Consider the following 16,661-nt stretch of genomic DNA (forward strand, 5'->3'; position numbering starts at 1 on the left):
GTGAAACATACAAACAATTACATACATACATGAACGAAAATGGGCGATAAATATTACAAAACCGATATTTAAAAAAATATATAATTGAATAAAAATTGCAAAATTATGAAAAAATACAAAAATTTTAATGTTTTCTATAAATTATATGAAATATTTATATACATACATATTTTCATTGCACAATATTTCTTCATTTCTTCATTTCAGCATTTATTGCTTTTATTCTGAGGCATCAGTCAGAAGCAGGTTAAATGTCGGCAAAACGAATGGATAAGTATTAAAGTAGGGTAAGGAATGATAGATCGTAGAACAGATCTCAGGTCTGCGAGACGAAAAGCCAGTTCTGAACGAATATACGATATACTCAGCTTAGGTTAGGTTAGGTTTGTAGGCAGATCTCAGCAAAAACAGAAGATCTCACTTAGACAGCCTGGCGCTGTCCATTGTGATACCAATAAAACTCCCTGTGGATCAAAGACCTTTAAGATTCAGCTAAACGCTTGGAATCCGTTACAAATTTCTTAAGACGGTTAATATCGATTCTAGCCAATTCGTTAGGATCGCCGAAAAAGGGTTTTCCGAGGTGATTCAACCTCAGATGATGATAATAGATGATTCCATCTCGCCTTCCTCCATACAGCTTTGGCAATTTGCATCTGCCACGATCCCAAATCTCACCGCATTGGTACCCATTGGACAATGTCCAGTAAGTACACCAATGATCGCGCTGAGATGGACCTTGCCCAGAGAAAGCAGTTGAAAGAACCGCTTACGCTCTACAGAGGGCCAAAAGGACTTCGCCACTGCACAAGTACTGGTAGTTGATCAGCGCTTGACGAGGTCATGCGTAGTCTGTATGTCCACTCCGCTCTTGCGCAGGTGGACCATGGACTACCAATGCGATCTCATTCCCAGCTTAGTTTAGCTCTAAAAAGGAGAAAAGGATAGATTATAAGTGATCAGATCTCTGAAATGTGATGACTAACTCTTGACTTCATTCACACACAAGACTTTCCTTACCGTACCATGTTACAGTGCTTAAGGTTTCAAAGAAGATGAGACAGGTCTATATATGATTTCTTGATAGATCTGAGTTTTCTGATTAACCGCAATTGCGATGTTTAGTTGTGTATGAATCACCATACTCTAGTATCTCTCGTTAAAATAAACTTCAGAGCTTCGATATTAACCACAATAACCTTGTGATTGAATATATTTATCCGTTTCTATAACAATTTACTTCCTAATCAATAGAATACCCTACAATCGGTAACTTCTCTATCATAGATTCCTACATATATACTCATACATATGTACATTTATATACATACATACATCTAATATATCCTTATGTATTGGTTGGTAACATTTCGTTTTGTCAATAAGCAATGGCAGCTGGGACAACAACGGCTGTATCGGCATTTCCCTTTAACGATGCATATTGACTTGTTGGTCGTCCTACCTTAACTCATTCAACGGTATATTATGCAAATAAAGGGGAATATTTGTCCTACTTGCAAAGTTAGCATTACTTTAGCGAGTTGTTTTTGCATAATGCTGCCATGGCAACGGAAAAACTTTGTTTATTTTGCAACAAAAGTAGGTTTTCGCTTTGGTGCGACGGAGTGTAGAGGAATTTTTGTGAAATATCAAATTACGAAAAATGGGTGAGTTTGGTTGAAAAGAATGGAAAACATTAAAAAATTGTACTTTTCTATTTTTTTAAACTGACTATTCATTGATGTGAAGTTATGTGAAATGTAACTAATTTAAAATTAAAAGTTAATATGAGTAGAATGAGAACTGGTGCTTTCAATATGTATCTCTAAGAGTGATCTATTTGATTTAGCAGTTGCATTAGAATATGAATGCTTATATGGCTACTTGTTAAGGATAATCAGATATCAATATATTACAGGAACTCGCGATATCAGAAGTGAATTTATCGACTATTTAGCGAATTCAATTAAACTAAGAACAAGAGATGCAGAAGATATTTGGTTAAGCAAATGTTTTATTTTTAAACTAACTACGATTGTGCCACATTTAGATTATATGAATCTCAAATTTGTTAGTAAATCGGAATTTATATCTTATTTTCTACAAAACGATCTTATTTTTCAAATCTCTTATAAATAATATAATGTATAATAATGTAAGTAAGATGTTGAGTAAATTAGATTAGCAATTCTAACTTAGAAACCTTTATTTAATCATTCCGATTAACACTATATTTCTGCTGCATTGCGTATAAATCAGGAGCACATATCATATTCAACTCTTCAGCCAGCTTGCTTTATCCAATATGATCTTTGTGTGTTTTAAATTAAAGTTCTTACAATACCAACTTATCTCTACTATAACTATGGGCCAACATTTGGCCGTTAAAAAGTCAACTAAATCAAAATAGAATTGAACAAATATAATTTGGACCTGAATATATTATGGATCCACACAAATCCATCGCTATAGTTTATGGCTCGTTTACTTTACAATATATAAATAAAGAAGCAGAGAAGATATCGGTACAAAACTATAGTGTAGCATCGTCGGTTTATAAATCGCAATCAGCTCTCTACATTTTCAAGCCCCAAATATCGAATATGGGGACCTCCGTGCTTGTGGTTGGTTTTTTACCGAAAATATATAGGTAAATTTCTCAGATATTTTAACGAAAATCAAGTGTTCTATATTCCTTCTACACAAACGTTTGTGTTGAAAAAGGGCAAAAACAGGGCCAACACTTTCTGTAGTCACCATATTCCTAATATACTGGTTTTTAAACTTCCCTCGGTCTTTATACTGTATATATGGGTCAATATGGGAGGTATCTTAGAAAAATTTAGTAAACGTATAATCTTGGATATAATGTAGTTTGGTGACGAAAAAGTCTGAAAAGACAACATATACTTTATATAATGAATTGCCGTTTACTAGCGGACTGTATGCCCAATATATGAGACAAATCGTGTGTTTTATTAATAATATTAACCGAACATCATCGACTTGCTTGTTGATGTTAGGTTTGTTAAGGAGTGAAAACCAACTACCCAACACCAGTATTAAAAAAAAATGCAGGTTTGCCTGTTAGTACTGGTAACAAATTGCTAATATATTAGAAATACCTATGTAGGTCTCATTGCAAGGACTGCCTAATAGGTGTGGCCTTGTCTTTACTACCCTTATGTGTAAATTCATGTACTGACAATTGCTGAGTCAATTTGAGCAAAGCTTTCGCGGAATGTCTCCGCACTTTAAATTCACTAAAGGTAATTTAATGTATAAAATAGTAAAAACTACGAGACATACGCATTTTTTATTCAAATGTACCTTAAATATAAATTTTTTTAAGAAACTAAACCTTTCTTTCTTTCTTCGATTTAACTTTTATGTTTGCATGATGTGGCGTATGAGTAACTTTCAATTAGTACGAATAGTTGATGATAATGTAGTTACGTATACGCCATGCCTACCATATCATATTCAAATCTAATTCAATATGCAATACTATGCATTCAAAAAAGTTGGAGTAGAAAATATTTTAATATGCTTGTACTATTTTATGATTTATTTTATTAAAATAGTATCCACTTCAAGATAAGCCACAATCCCTGGGAGCAATATTAAATATTGAATATATTAAATTATGCTCAATTTAATTTCGATATTTAACAATAAATAATTCCTACCGTTGCATATATAAAATCAAATATATCAGTTAATAAAAATTACAAATTTCAGCTCAAACATCACTGCTGATCCCTTCATTCACACACACATACACATACACACATTACAAAAGTATATAGTTTTCATGTGATTTAATTAATTGTTAAAGTTCGCTAATGAATTCACACCTTTCGTTGGGCCAATTTGACAAAACGTCATTTACCACAACACAATACCACTTCCGACTGCTGTTCACACTGCTACTAATTGCACTCTCCTTGTGTGAGTCCAAATTAGTCGCACAAAAAGCGGCAAATGAAAAAGTTTTACTAAAACCAGAAGTGTTAAGCTTGCCACCAGGCGATGGTGTTAATGTTTCTAGCGAAGTTTCGCAACTATGACAGCCTCAAACCAAACACTTAAACATAGGAGTATGACTGAAGTAGTGCGTGTGGGACTAGCGGGGGAAGTTAGGCGAAATAATATTGGTAAACAGTTTTGCATTGCTAAGTATTAGAATGTGTGTAGCATATGTACATATGAATATATTTGAGTATGTAAGGAGTGTATACGCCCAGAAATTAGTGGAGCTTAGTGAGTGTACTGTAAGGTAGTCGAAGGTGGCTTGAGTGAATTTATTAGGTAGGTTGGGATGTTTCATTTGTTTTATATCAATAGAAATATGGTTTTGAACATATTTTTTTTATTTTCAAATAAAAATATAAAATATTCCTGTTTACTTTCCATCTATAATTAATTTTTTTTTTTATAAAATTAAAAAAAATAAAATGAGGAATGGCAACTCTTAAAATATTGTAATATTTGAATAATGATGATTGGATGCAAATTATCTTGATAATTTTGAAATTCGGTAATTAAAGTGTTATGGCAACCCGGTTGATAATTTATTCTCATATTATATGGCAACCCTACACTTAAAATATGTCAAAAATGTATCAAAAGTGTCAAAAGTATTCAATCCTTTTGTATTAAGAAAAAAAAATAAAGTAAACAAGTTTATATGGCAACCTTTAGAAATATCGAAATACAGCCCTTCGAAATTCAAAGCCAAAATTCATATTAAAGATATGTATATTGTTTCAAGTTGGCAAAAATTGTTTTTTTGAAATCTTGAGAGACCGGGAATTAATTTTATCTTTTAAAGTTTGTGATTAATGTATAATGGCAACCCTGTTGTTAATATATTCGCAAATTATATGGAAACTCTACTCTTAAAATGTGTCAAAATGTCAAAACTGTGTCAGAATTATTCAAAATCGTATTTTAATTAAAAAAAGTTACATTAACATGGCAACCCATTTAAAAAAAAAAATAGAAATACAACCCTTCGAAATTCAAAGCCAAATTAAAACAAGAAAAAACGTTAACTTCGGCTGTACCGAAGCTAATATACCCTTCACAGGTGCATTTCTTTTAGTAACTATGTGTGTTTAAGCAAATCTAAAGACGTAAGAAAAAGTAAGTAAAAAAAAAAGAAAACATTTTACTAATTCTTTTTAGCCGGGTTGTTTTCTAGTTAACCGATCCGATATGCTATAGCCTTTTGAAATTCGCAACAAACGCTGGCATCCTAAAGGATGACTACTCCTCATTAACCGAGTGACGGCACTCCATCTGGTTTCACAAAGGACCAAAACTGGTTTATGTGTGGCGTTGTAGCCTTCCAGAGTAACCTAACCTAACCTATATGCTATAGTGAACCGATCTGAACAATTTTTTCGGAGATTAAATTATTTCTATGAACAATAACTCACACCAAATTTAGTGAAGATATGTATTAAAATGCGGAAGTTTTCCATACAAGCCCTTGATTCCGATCGTTCAGTTTGTATGGCAGCTATATGATATAGTGGTCCGATATCGGCAATTCCGACAAATGAGCAGCTTCTTGCAGAGAAAATAACATCTGCAAAATTTCAATACGATATCTTAAAAACTGAAGGACTAGTTCGTATATATACAGACAGACAGACGGACGGACAGACGGACATGGCTAAATCGACTCAGTTCAACATACTGATCATTTATATAGATACTTTATAGGGTCTCCGACGCTTCCTTCTGGGTGTTACAAACTTCGTGACAAACTTAATATACCCTATTCAGAGTATAATTAAAGATAAATTGTTTCAAGTTGTCAAAAATGTATTTTTTTGTGATCTTTACGAGACCGAAAATTAATCCGTTTGAGGTAATTAATAAAAAAATATAACCCAACGATTGTTTTTGTATTGCTTTGGTTAAATACACACTAAAAGACGGACTCGGGCAATTCAAATAATGTACATTATCAGCAACGATTACTACCTTATAGATCGTGGATTCATAAGGTATTATTAAGCTCAAAATAAAACAAAATCTGAGATAACCGTGCTACCCTAATAATGTGAGCAATATGGCTTCAAGGAAGTGGCATTTTCACGTACATAACAACATTGTTGGCAAGCACACGGCGGGCATCACATGTGTGTAGTTGGAAACAAGCGAGTGCATATGCTAAATGGTTTTTTTTTTTGTTATTTTTTTTACCTTTTTCGGAATGGAATCAACAAATTAATGGCATTATTCAAGCACTCGGTCTGTATACTTTTAGGCGGCACATAGGTGTCTCGCGCCGTGTCTGCTTGCAGTGCATTCCACACTTCCATGCATGTGTCGGCATGTCGGCGGTTGGCGGAGAGGTGTGAGCACAAGTTAATAAAATCATTTACTTTTGCTGCCATTCAATAATCACGCTACACAAATGTCTTCATATGCAGAACTTGCAGGCGATTAAAGACAGGAGGCAAAGCAAGGCGACTACTAAAAGTAGCAGGCACATATTTAACCGTTAGGCAGACAGACAGACCTTGCACATATGCAAGTGAGTAGGTATGTATGCAGGTGGACTGTTAGACTCTGCCATCAAGGAAGTTAGATATCAATCAGGCGCAAATAGCGATACAATATGAGAAATTCGAAATATGCATGCACGGCAGTAGAGCCTGGCTTCTTTTTGTTGATTTTTTTTTTTTGATTTTTTATTGTAAGCGTTTTGTTGTCTGCTGTCTACTGTCATTATTGCATGATTGACGCGCATTTAGTCGTTATTTGGTGCTGTTGTTGTATATTACTTTGTTGACTTGTCAATTTTTATGTGATTCATATATACCTTTTTTCTATTTTCTTCTATTATTTTTTACCTCATATTTTCACTTACCACATAAACATATGCATGCATGTATGTTATTGTTGTTTTTCACTCCTACAGTGGTAGCACAAACAGCTTCAAGTGTGAAGGTGGCAGCTGGTGGTGGTGGCGCCACTGGCAATGGCAATAGCAACAGCAACGGTGCGGCACGACGCACACCAACCGGTGCTGAACCAACTGATGGCGCCCAACCGCCACAAGCGTTGAAGGACAAGTCGACTGCGGCAGCGGCGGCGGGCAAAGAGAAGCCCGGATTGCTGAGCAGCAAATGTTTACTACGGACCATCACCGCATTTTTGGCGAGCAACAAACGCAACTCCTACAATGCACAAATGCGCGCCAAACAGACGAGCAGACGACGTCGCCAACGCAAGATGGACGAGTTGAGCGGTAAAATTAATCCGAAATTGTTGGAGAGTTTGCGTAAAAAGACAAAGTTTGCCAAGTGAGTTCAAGTGCATAATTATGCTATTTAGCGGTGATTTAATTTGGCGGAAGTTATTGTGTATAATAAATTAAAAAGGACTTCATTGTGCTATTGTCCTTTCAAAAGTTGCTTATTACCTTAAGTACTGCATGACATGTCGTATGAGTAACTTTTAATTAGTATTAGTATTACATACAAGTAGTTGCTGTTTAATTAGTAACGTATACGTCGTGTCGCTACACAGATAATTACGCTATGTGGATATATGACTACTTAACAGTATCGCATTTTTTTATTTCAAATTCTTATTCATTATTTTTCAACAGAAATTTCGAAAGAAAAAAATCTGGTAACCTAGGATCAGACCTTTCGTCTCTTCCTTTGTATCTTCGGTATTTAACAGATCAACATTTTTGTTTTAGGGAAACGATTTCTGTTGCGGTAGTAAATTTTTGTACTTACTCACCAGTTACCAGTGAATTTTAATTGCTTCCATGTCGTATGTGTAACTTTTAATTTATGCAAATAGTTGAATGTAGTAACGTATACGCCTCGACGTCACATACTCATGTAGGATGTGTATCCTCATGAAAACATATTTTACAGTTTTCATAACTATGGATTTAAAAAGAGCAATAAACTCTATAATTGACAGAAAAGATGGTAGAGGAAAGCTGTACTCAGATATAAAAAAAAAAATGAAAAATGGCCATGGCGTCGCCCATATTTGGGTCAAAAACCATATCTCATGAACTACTCGACCGATTTCAATGAAATTTGATATCTTGGCACTCTGATGTTACTAACGGAAAAATGGCTGAAATCGATTAACAAACACGCCTACTTCCGTTACAACACAATTTTGAAGTCCATCTGATTCTTTCACCTTGCAATATATATATAAAGCAAGAACCAATGAAGATATCGGTCTGAAACTCTACACAAATACTTCATTAACATATAGGTCTTTAAAAATTGTCGAAATCAGACTATAACTTTTCAAGGCTCCAAATATCGAACATGAACCACTGTGTACCAATGAATAACTCTTTACCCAAAATATCAGTAAATGTTTCAGATATGTTATAGAAAACAACCCCCAGCCCCAGTTTTCATATTCGCCAGACATGACTAGGCATTCCTTTTCCTTTTACCAAAAATAAAGAGTACCTTAAAAGGCCGTCGATTTACAAGCATACGAAAAATCACTGAAAAATCCAAAAGGGTATCCCGAAAATCGAGTTTGAGAGGTGTTTCGACGATTGGAAGAAGTGGACTATGTTGAAGGCGACAATAATGATGTAGACAAATGAATTAAAGAGTTTTCAAAAAAAAAATTCCCGTTATTTTTTGAACACACAAAAAAAAATATTTTTTTTAACTGTTTTTTATGTATTTCAATATTTTCAGAGATGAAGTCGATGCTTTGTGTCGCATTTATCGCAAACTCATATCAAATTGTCAATATGCAGCAAAAACCTTAGCAACTGGCAGCTCGAGTGCAGCAATTGTAAAACCGCATGCAGCAGTGGAGGTAAAAATATGTACAAAGCAATGAAAAAAAATTCTAAAAAAACATATGCATATTTTGAAAAAAAAAAAATTGATTTAAATGCAAAAAATTTAGCAATTTAAATTAAAATAAATATTTATATAAATTCCATATTATTCATATTTATTATGATTTAATTTCAATGACATTGGCATTAAGTTTTCTTTTATACCCATTTTTTATAATAAACTTTTTTCTATAATAACCTTATTTTATTTCCAACTCCCACAGGGCATTGATCGCATTGTCTTTCGCGAGCTGCTGCACAGCACATTCGACATTGTAACCGAAGAGATTCTCATGGAGCGCATATTTTGCTGCTGGGATCGTGCACACGAGGGTCTACCCTTGCGTTTGGAGGGCTGGTTGACCGGTTTGTCGATATTCCTACGCGGCTCATTAGCGGAGCGTGCAAACTTTTGCTTCCGTGTCTACGATTTGAATAGCGATGGGTTCATAACGAAGGATGAGATGTTCACATTGCTACGCAATTGTCTCATCAAACAACCGCAAGATGAGGATCCCGATGAGGGTGTCAAAGATTTGGTGGAGATTGTGTTGAAAAAATTCGATTTGGACAAGGATGGCAAGGTAAAGGGGTTTAATATTATTAAATTATTTTTAAATTATTTTTTAGATTTTTTTTTAAATAATCAGTATTCTAAATTATTTTAAAAAATATATATTTTTTTAAATTTAATTTTCTTTTTGTTTCAACGCAAAGTTTTGGTGTAACACTTGTTTATCTGGTTGCTTTTATTCTAGGTTTCTATCGACGATTTTATGGGCACTATTGAAGCTGAACCTTTGCTGTTGCAAGCTTTTGGACAATGCTTACCATCTGAAACGGCTACTGTTTCATTCTTCTCAACATTACAAATATAAATTTTCTGTTTTAACAATAAAAATATATCAGAACTATATATGGGAAGTCAATAAAGTGAACAATTTTGACTTGAATGAACTTACAGGTGTAGTTTCAGAAAGAAAGTAAAACTTCGAAACTCTGAAAAAGAGTTAGAATATTAAAGATAACGAATTCGGTAGATTTTTCGGTGTAATTCAGAGATCTTTATTTTTCTAGTCCATACCCTACATATAATTTTCTAAACTCAACACTCTGAATACGTATGAAAAGATAGCTATAAGGGAAAGTCATATTCTCGTTTGAAGCCGATCGATGGTAGGCGAAGAAAAGAGGTTTGAAGGAAGTATGTAGATAAGCAAAGCTCACCAGTATCCCTTTATTATGGGGGTCTCTTATAGTGCGCATTGTGGTGTGCTATAATTACATTGATAACGTTGTTAGAAATAGAGTGCCTCAAATTGTTAAACTCATTCTCTATGAAGTCTCATTTTGGTTTTTTAATGACTTCAGAAATATCGCACAAGCTCTGCTCTCGCTTATCACTAACTGTAAAAATATGTAAATATTTATATTTCAAAATAGCGCATCACCGAATAACATATCTTGAAAATGCATCCGTTATTTTTGTTAAAAAAAAGAAAATGTTAAATACCTCTACACCTACTTCAAAGTGCTAAACAACCAGACGCCAGTATCCAGTAGCCAAAAGTTCATCGGTGTCATCAACAGTAGCGCACACTCATTCAACCCCGATGAGAGGCGGCTTTGTTGCATGCGTCATGCAAGGTAATAAGCGTGTGTTTAAGCGGGGCCAACAAGCAAAACATTGAAAACAACAACAACAATATAAATAAATATTCAACTAGTTATTACTACATGCCGAACAAAGTGGCGCACTCAACAGAGATCAACAGTTCGCAGATCAACACGTCAGGGTGTATGGTACATATGCACATATGCATATGTGTATGTACACATGTAAATATGTAGAATATGTAATTTATGTAACACTTGCAATACAACAATGCGGCAAGCATGAATTATTTGTTTTTATCGCTATTTTATGGCTTTTATTAAAATGTAAATGTAAATGAAAATGAAAATTGAAATTATTGCCACTTTGTAAGTACATGATTACAGTTGGACATGTGCACGTGCTTATATACATAAATACATACATATATATATAGTTTTTCATATAGCTGTAAAATATCAAATGTTACATGGTCGTACTCAGACATGTATGTATGTATGTACGCCAGTAAGTATTCAGAGCAGCTTATCACCTTAAACAATTGTTTCTATTTTCCTTATCTACATATATACATACACACACATAAATATGTACATCTATTACAACAAATTTATGCACTTGAATATTCTCGAGACACTTCTAAGCATAACATAAGGTGCCCACATCAACTGTGAAAGTAAATCTCATGTCATATGGACCCACCATGTTGTTTTTATTGTATTTACTCTTCCTTATCATCAACATCTAGTACATACATCAAAGCAATCAAACTGAGCGTCACATCAATTTGTTTCGGTATTAATTCCGTACGGACATGTGCGCCTAGAATGCGCAATAATTTGGGGACTTTGGACGCGTGGATTATACGAGCCAATTGTTTTAGTGTGCAACAACAACAACAACAAGTGATGGCGAAAATTTAAAATACCGAAAAAAAACAAATTATTTGCCGCTGCTGCATCAAACCAGATTCAATTTATAAACAAAATAGAGGCGTGAATACATGGCACAACAAAGCAGATCAGTTGTCCGACATATGAGTATGTATGTATGTACTTCTGTATGCCTATGTGTGTTATGCACCACAAACTATTTATAATGCTTGACATTTAATGGTGACGCAGCCCATTTACAGTTTATTAAAAAGTGTTTTTGGCGTTCGCCATTCAATTCTGCAACTCATATTTATTACGTGCATAGATATATGTATGTACAAATATAGTATACCATTTATATGAGCGGTCACCAGAGTGCATTAGTGCGTGACCAATAAACTGTTGTTTGTATGTACGGCGCTTACAAAGCATAACCTTTCAAATTTAGTGTGTTTTTTTGGTATACTTAACAATAACTAAGACTCCACGACCGAGTTTTGACAACACAGGCATTCTCATATAAATCTGTATACCGATATAGAAGCTTATACCTGTAGCGCCCCCAATTCTAAGCAAAAGTTCGGTCAAATGCCGAAATTCGTTACTTGGAGGTTTTCGAGTGGATCCGACATTTTGAGTTTTAAAAAACCGACACCGGATTCGTAATCAGCTACTCCGAAAACCCTTGAAAAATGAGTTTCATGCGCATCTGATGAATTTTTACAAAAGCTGTCTCCATATTGTTTTTTTTTGGGTTATGTCAACACGCCGATTTGATAGTGATAAATGGACCTGTAATGGATTCGCATTCAGTGACCCAAAGAACATAAGTTACAGATAGTAAGACCCCCAGAACCAAAATTTTTTTGTGTGACTGTATTATCTAATGGATTATTTTCTTCTAACTATACTTAATAAATATCTAGTTTGGATTACATACTTGATTTTCCCAAATCTCATCAGTCTTTTCAAAGAGTGTATATATTTCTAAGAGAATTTATATTAATATTAACTTCATAATATTTCATTCAAAACCCTCACTTTCAAATTAAACCGAAAACTCCGTAAACTTGTTATCTATATGGGTGAATAATCCCGAAGCGAAGGGAGGTGGTGAAACGATTATTAGTCGTTATAAACAACGTTTCTTACACAAGAAACCTCAGGTTTCTCTTGAATTCCTTATTCTGGATTTATTTCACAGAAGTATCCGAGTGGTCAGCATTACTGAAGTTTAAGCAGTATCTATCTATATATATTTATTAGGAGTCTCTATTGCTGTATTATAAGTGTATAAATAACTAAATATATTATCAATTTATAAACATATTACTAAGTATATATCTGCTGAATTATGACAATTTATAAGAAATATAAACAATCTTATATAATACATATGAATTTCACGAAATGCAAAGAAGACCTTTCCACATTTTTGGTATCAGCTGATTTGTCGACAACACTGTGCACAGCTTTTCACAGAACGGAGATCTCCCTCTCCCTCTGCTACTGCCCTCAACTTCAGTGATAGATTATTTGAAAGCGATCAGCCTACATGTGTCAGCAAACGTAACCGTTATTTTTGATTCACTGATCGAAACTGATAGGCGCTTAATGCAGTTCAAAATTTCATCTTATTGTACATCACATGTATGTTGTCACCATTGACATTGACTTCATATATGTATTAGGGTGGCGATATCGAGAGACTTATAAAGTTTTTTTTTTGACAATTTTTTGTTTTAATATAAAGTGGTATTATAGGCAGGGTTCTTCTTCTTTGTGCTGTATTCATGTATAGAGGATAACGCTGTATACTTTGTCGCTATTTATTTAGTGAAGCCTGTCTTCAAAAAATCTAATCTCCGATCTTACGACACTTAATCGTTTCCAAAGCGAAGAACTACCGTAATTTTAAAATTTTCGTTTTTTCTTAATTCCCTTTTGAAATATACAAACCCGTGATCAACTCTAGATCGGCGCATGTTTCATCAAATCATTGAATCTATCACTAAATCATTAGTTAGGCTCAATCCACAACGGGTTAGTCAAGACGTCTTTTCCTGTCTGACACGACAACAACCCATAGCTTCATATGTGACAACCCACATCAAACAAGACGAGACAAAAACGCATGTTCGCTTGGTTTGGGTTAGAACAAAATACGTTTTTGTCTTTGTCAAATTAGTCAAAGAATGTTTTTGAGAATGATGTTTTTGATTAATCCGTTGTGGTTTGAGTCTAAGAGGCAGTAGTAACATATAAAAATAATACTAATAATTCTTTCAAACTTCTAGCCTTTCTCAATTTCGCAACTAACTCACCAACCCCAAGATTATGCCACTATTTCTTCTGACTTCTATTTTAAGTGATCTTCGTTATATGTTAAAGAGTTTCTTTTCTTTCTAGTGTCATGGTTCAGTTCAAAGTTGCTGCCTAGACGCTGAGTAAATATTATTGTTATGGTCACATAGTACGGACGGTCTTTGGAACTATTTGCAGATGAGTGATAAGCCACGGTATGCGATTACAGTGGCATGTTCGGTCGAATGCTATTAAATTTATATAAATGAGTCAACCAGAAATAAATGTGACCGTTTCACTAATTTCATAATATATACGTACATAAAATAATAACGTTGCATGTATATATGTATGTATGTACTAAATATATGTACATATATACATATATAATTATTAACGACAAAATGCATTTCACTAGCATCTGCAAATATACATGCTGTCATTCTTATCTACGCGTCTACATGTCTTTTCGATCGTGAATCAATGCGATAAGCGCTTCTTCTGCCAATAAGCGAGTACATTCCCATATGTAATAGTATATACATAACTGCACATTTGTTTGATGAAATAAAAATAACATACAGTTAAACAAATACACAAACGCAACAGTTGTATGTCCCTATCGCTCCATTGCCGGCTTTATCAGCAACTAATAAACTTGTGCGTTCCGATTAGAAAACACCGCGGCATCGCCTATGTGCGCTAAATAGTTCAGATATATGTACGCACATAAAATATTTAAGTTTTGAAATAGTTGTTGCTTTGTTTCTCAAAAAACGTCGACAGCGCTGCCACCCCTACACATACACACACACACACACACACACATCAGGAGATGGTGAGGTCACTGAAAATATGAGAATATTGCAGCTAAATTTAAATCACTGCGCTGCAGCACAAGAACTGCTGAAACAAACCTTAGTAGAAGAGAACATCGACGTTGCCTTACTAAGTGAGCAATATTCACAGCGTTCGGAAAGCACTTGGGTCACAGACAAAACAGGCAAGGCAGCAATATGGTCTTGTAAAGGACAACCGTTTATGTCCTGCGCTAAAACATCATCAAATGGTTTCACATGGGCAAAGTTGAAAGGTATATATTTCGTAAGTTGCTACGCTCGTCCCAGCGCTTCAATTACACAATTCGAGGACTTCCTCCTAGAGCTGTCCTTAGAAACCAGGAGCAAATCGCCAGTAATAATTGCGGGTGATTTCAACGCATGGTCAACTGCTTGGGGCAGCAGAAGAACAAACCATCGTGGGCGTTTAATAATGGAATTCCTCAGCCAAGCAAACCTTACGATTATGAACAGCGGCACGAAAAATACCTTTCAAAAAGGAAATAAAGGTTCAATAATTGACCTAATGTTTGCCAACGAGGCACTTGGCCGACGCATTAATTGGAGTGTTGCGGACATATACACAAATAGCGACCACATGGCTATTCTGGCCGAAGTTTCGTTACACGGAGAGACGGAACTCCTCAGTAGGAACAGGTCTAAGAAAAGAGGCTGGAAACAAAAAGAGTTCGACCCGGACCTTTTTACGGCAGCCTGGCGCGCAGCAAATGTTCGATGCGAAGACGCAGCCCACCTGGTATCCGCAGTTCAGAAAGAACTGGTAGCAGCATGTGACGCAACTATGCGCAGGACAACGCACCACATCAAACGAAGGCCAGTATACTGGTGGAATGAAGAAATAGCCACGCTCAGAAAGCTATGTCACTTATCTAGACGTCGCCTACAGCGCAATCAGGGTGGAGAAAATGAAAACAGTCTCAGAGAAGCGTTTAAAAACCATAAGAAACTCCTGAAGTCAGCTATTACCCGCAGCAAACGAAATTGTTTTGAAAAGCTCTGTGAAGAGGCAAACGTTGACCCCTGGGGAACAGCATATAAAATTTGTATGACAAAATTCAAAAATAAGTCACAGGAAACCAAAAGTGCATCATTTATGAAGAAAGTCGTCGAAACACTATTTCCGACGCATGACCCGATCTCATACGCTGAACGACATGACGAAACGGCTGAGTCACCGCTATTAGTTACGGAAGAAGAGCTATTGGCCATAGTAAAAAAAATTAAAAACAACAAAGCGCCTGGAATAGATGGTATACCAAACAGAGCCTTAAAGGAAGCTATAACTTTGAAACCCACCCTGTTCACTAATATGTACAATGCATGCATAAAAGAAGGAGTGTTCCCCGACCCCTGGAAAGTCCAACGCTTAGTTCTCCTTCCAAAACAAGGGAAACCACCGGAGGAACCTTCATCGTATCGACCCTTGTGTATGCTCGACACAATGGGTAAAGTATACGAAAGCATTATACGAAACCGCTTGGAAGTTGCAATCCAGGAAGCCGGCGGATTATCTGAGAGACAATACGGCTTCATAAAACGCAGATCCACTATCGACGCACTAAAGGAAGTCGTTGACACTGCAAAAGATGCAGTCAGTGGAAAAAGATGGAAAGGTGGTACAAAAAAATACTGCGCACTGATTACCCTGGATGTTAAAAACGCGTTCAACTCCGCAAAATGGGCAAACATTATCAACATCTTATATGTAATGCGCGCCCCCCAATACCTCATTAACATAATAATAAGTTATTTTAAAAACAGAAAACTAATATTTGACACGGACGAAGGCACCAAGAGCTATTTTATTTCGAGTGGAGTACCGCAAGGATCGGTCTTAGGCCCCCTCTTATGGAACTTGATGTATGACGGGGTTCTAAGAATACAACAACCAAAGAGCGTGAAATTAATAGCATATGCTGACGACCTTATAGTGGTAGCAGTGGCCAAGCACCTCGATGACCTCAGGAGAAAATGCAATGAATGCATCAACGGTTTACGCCAATGGTTTTCTTCCATGAGTCTGGAACTAGCAGAGCATAAAACTGAAGTGTTGCTCATAAGCACAAGGAAAATTGAGGAAAGATTAACTCTTACTATTGGGGAGTGTGAGATTATCTCGCAGCCACAGCTGAAGTACCTGG

General features: G+C 35.5%; 1 protein-coding gene across 1 annotated transcript; it reads left to right on the forward strand.

Annotated features, from left to right (window-relative positions):
• Window positions 1-1,644: 1,644 nt before the first annotated feature.
• LOC105213734 (calaxin) lies at window positions 1,645-9,823 on the forward strand. The gene is made up of 5 exons (XM_011186781.3): window positions 1,645-1,667; window positions 6,941-7,325; window positions 8,718-8,841; window positions 9,091-9,450; window positions 9,625-9,823. The coding sequence occupies exons 1-5, from the start codon at window positions 1,664-1,666 to the stop codon at window positions 9,742-9,744; spliced, it is 993 nt and encodes a 330-aa protein (XP_011185083.1). The 5' UTR covers window positions 1,645-1,663; the 3' UTR covers window positions 9,745-9,823.
• Window positions 9,824-16,661: the final 6,838 nt, after the last annotated feature.

This window comes from Zeugodacus cucurbitae, chromosome 5 (genome assembly GCF_028554725.1).
Source record: "Zeugodacus cucurbitae isolate PBARC_wt_2022May chromosome 5, idZeuCucr1.2, whole genome shotgun sequence".
NCBI lineage: Eukaryota > Metazoa > Arthropoda > Insecta > Diptera > Tephritidae > Zeugodacus > Zeugodacus cucurbitae.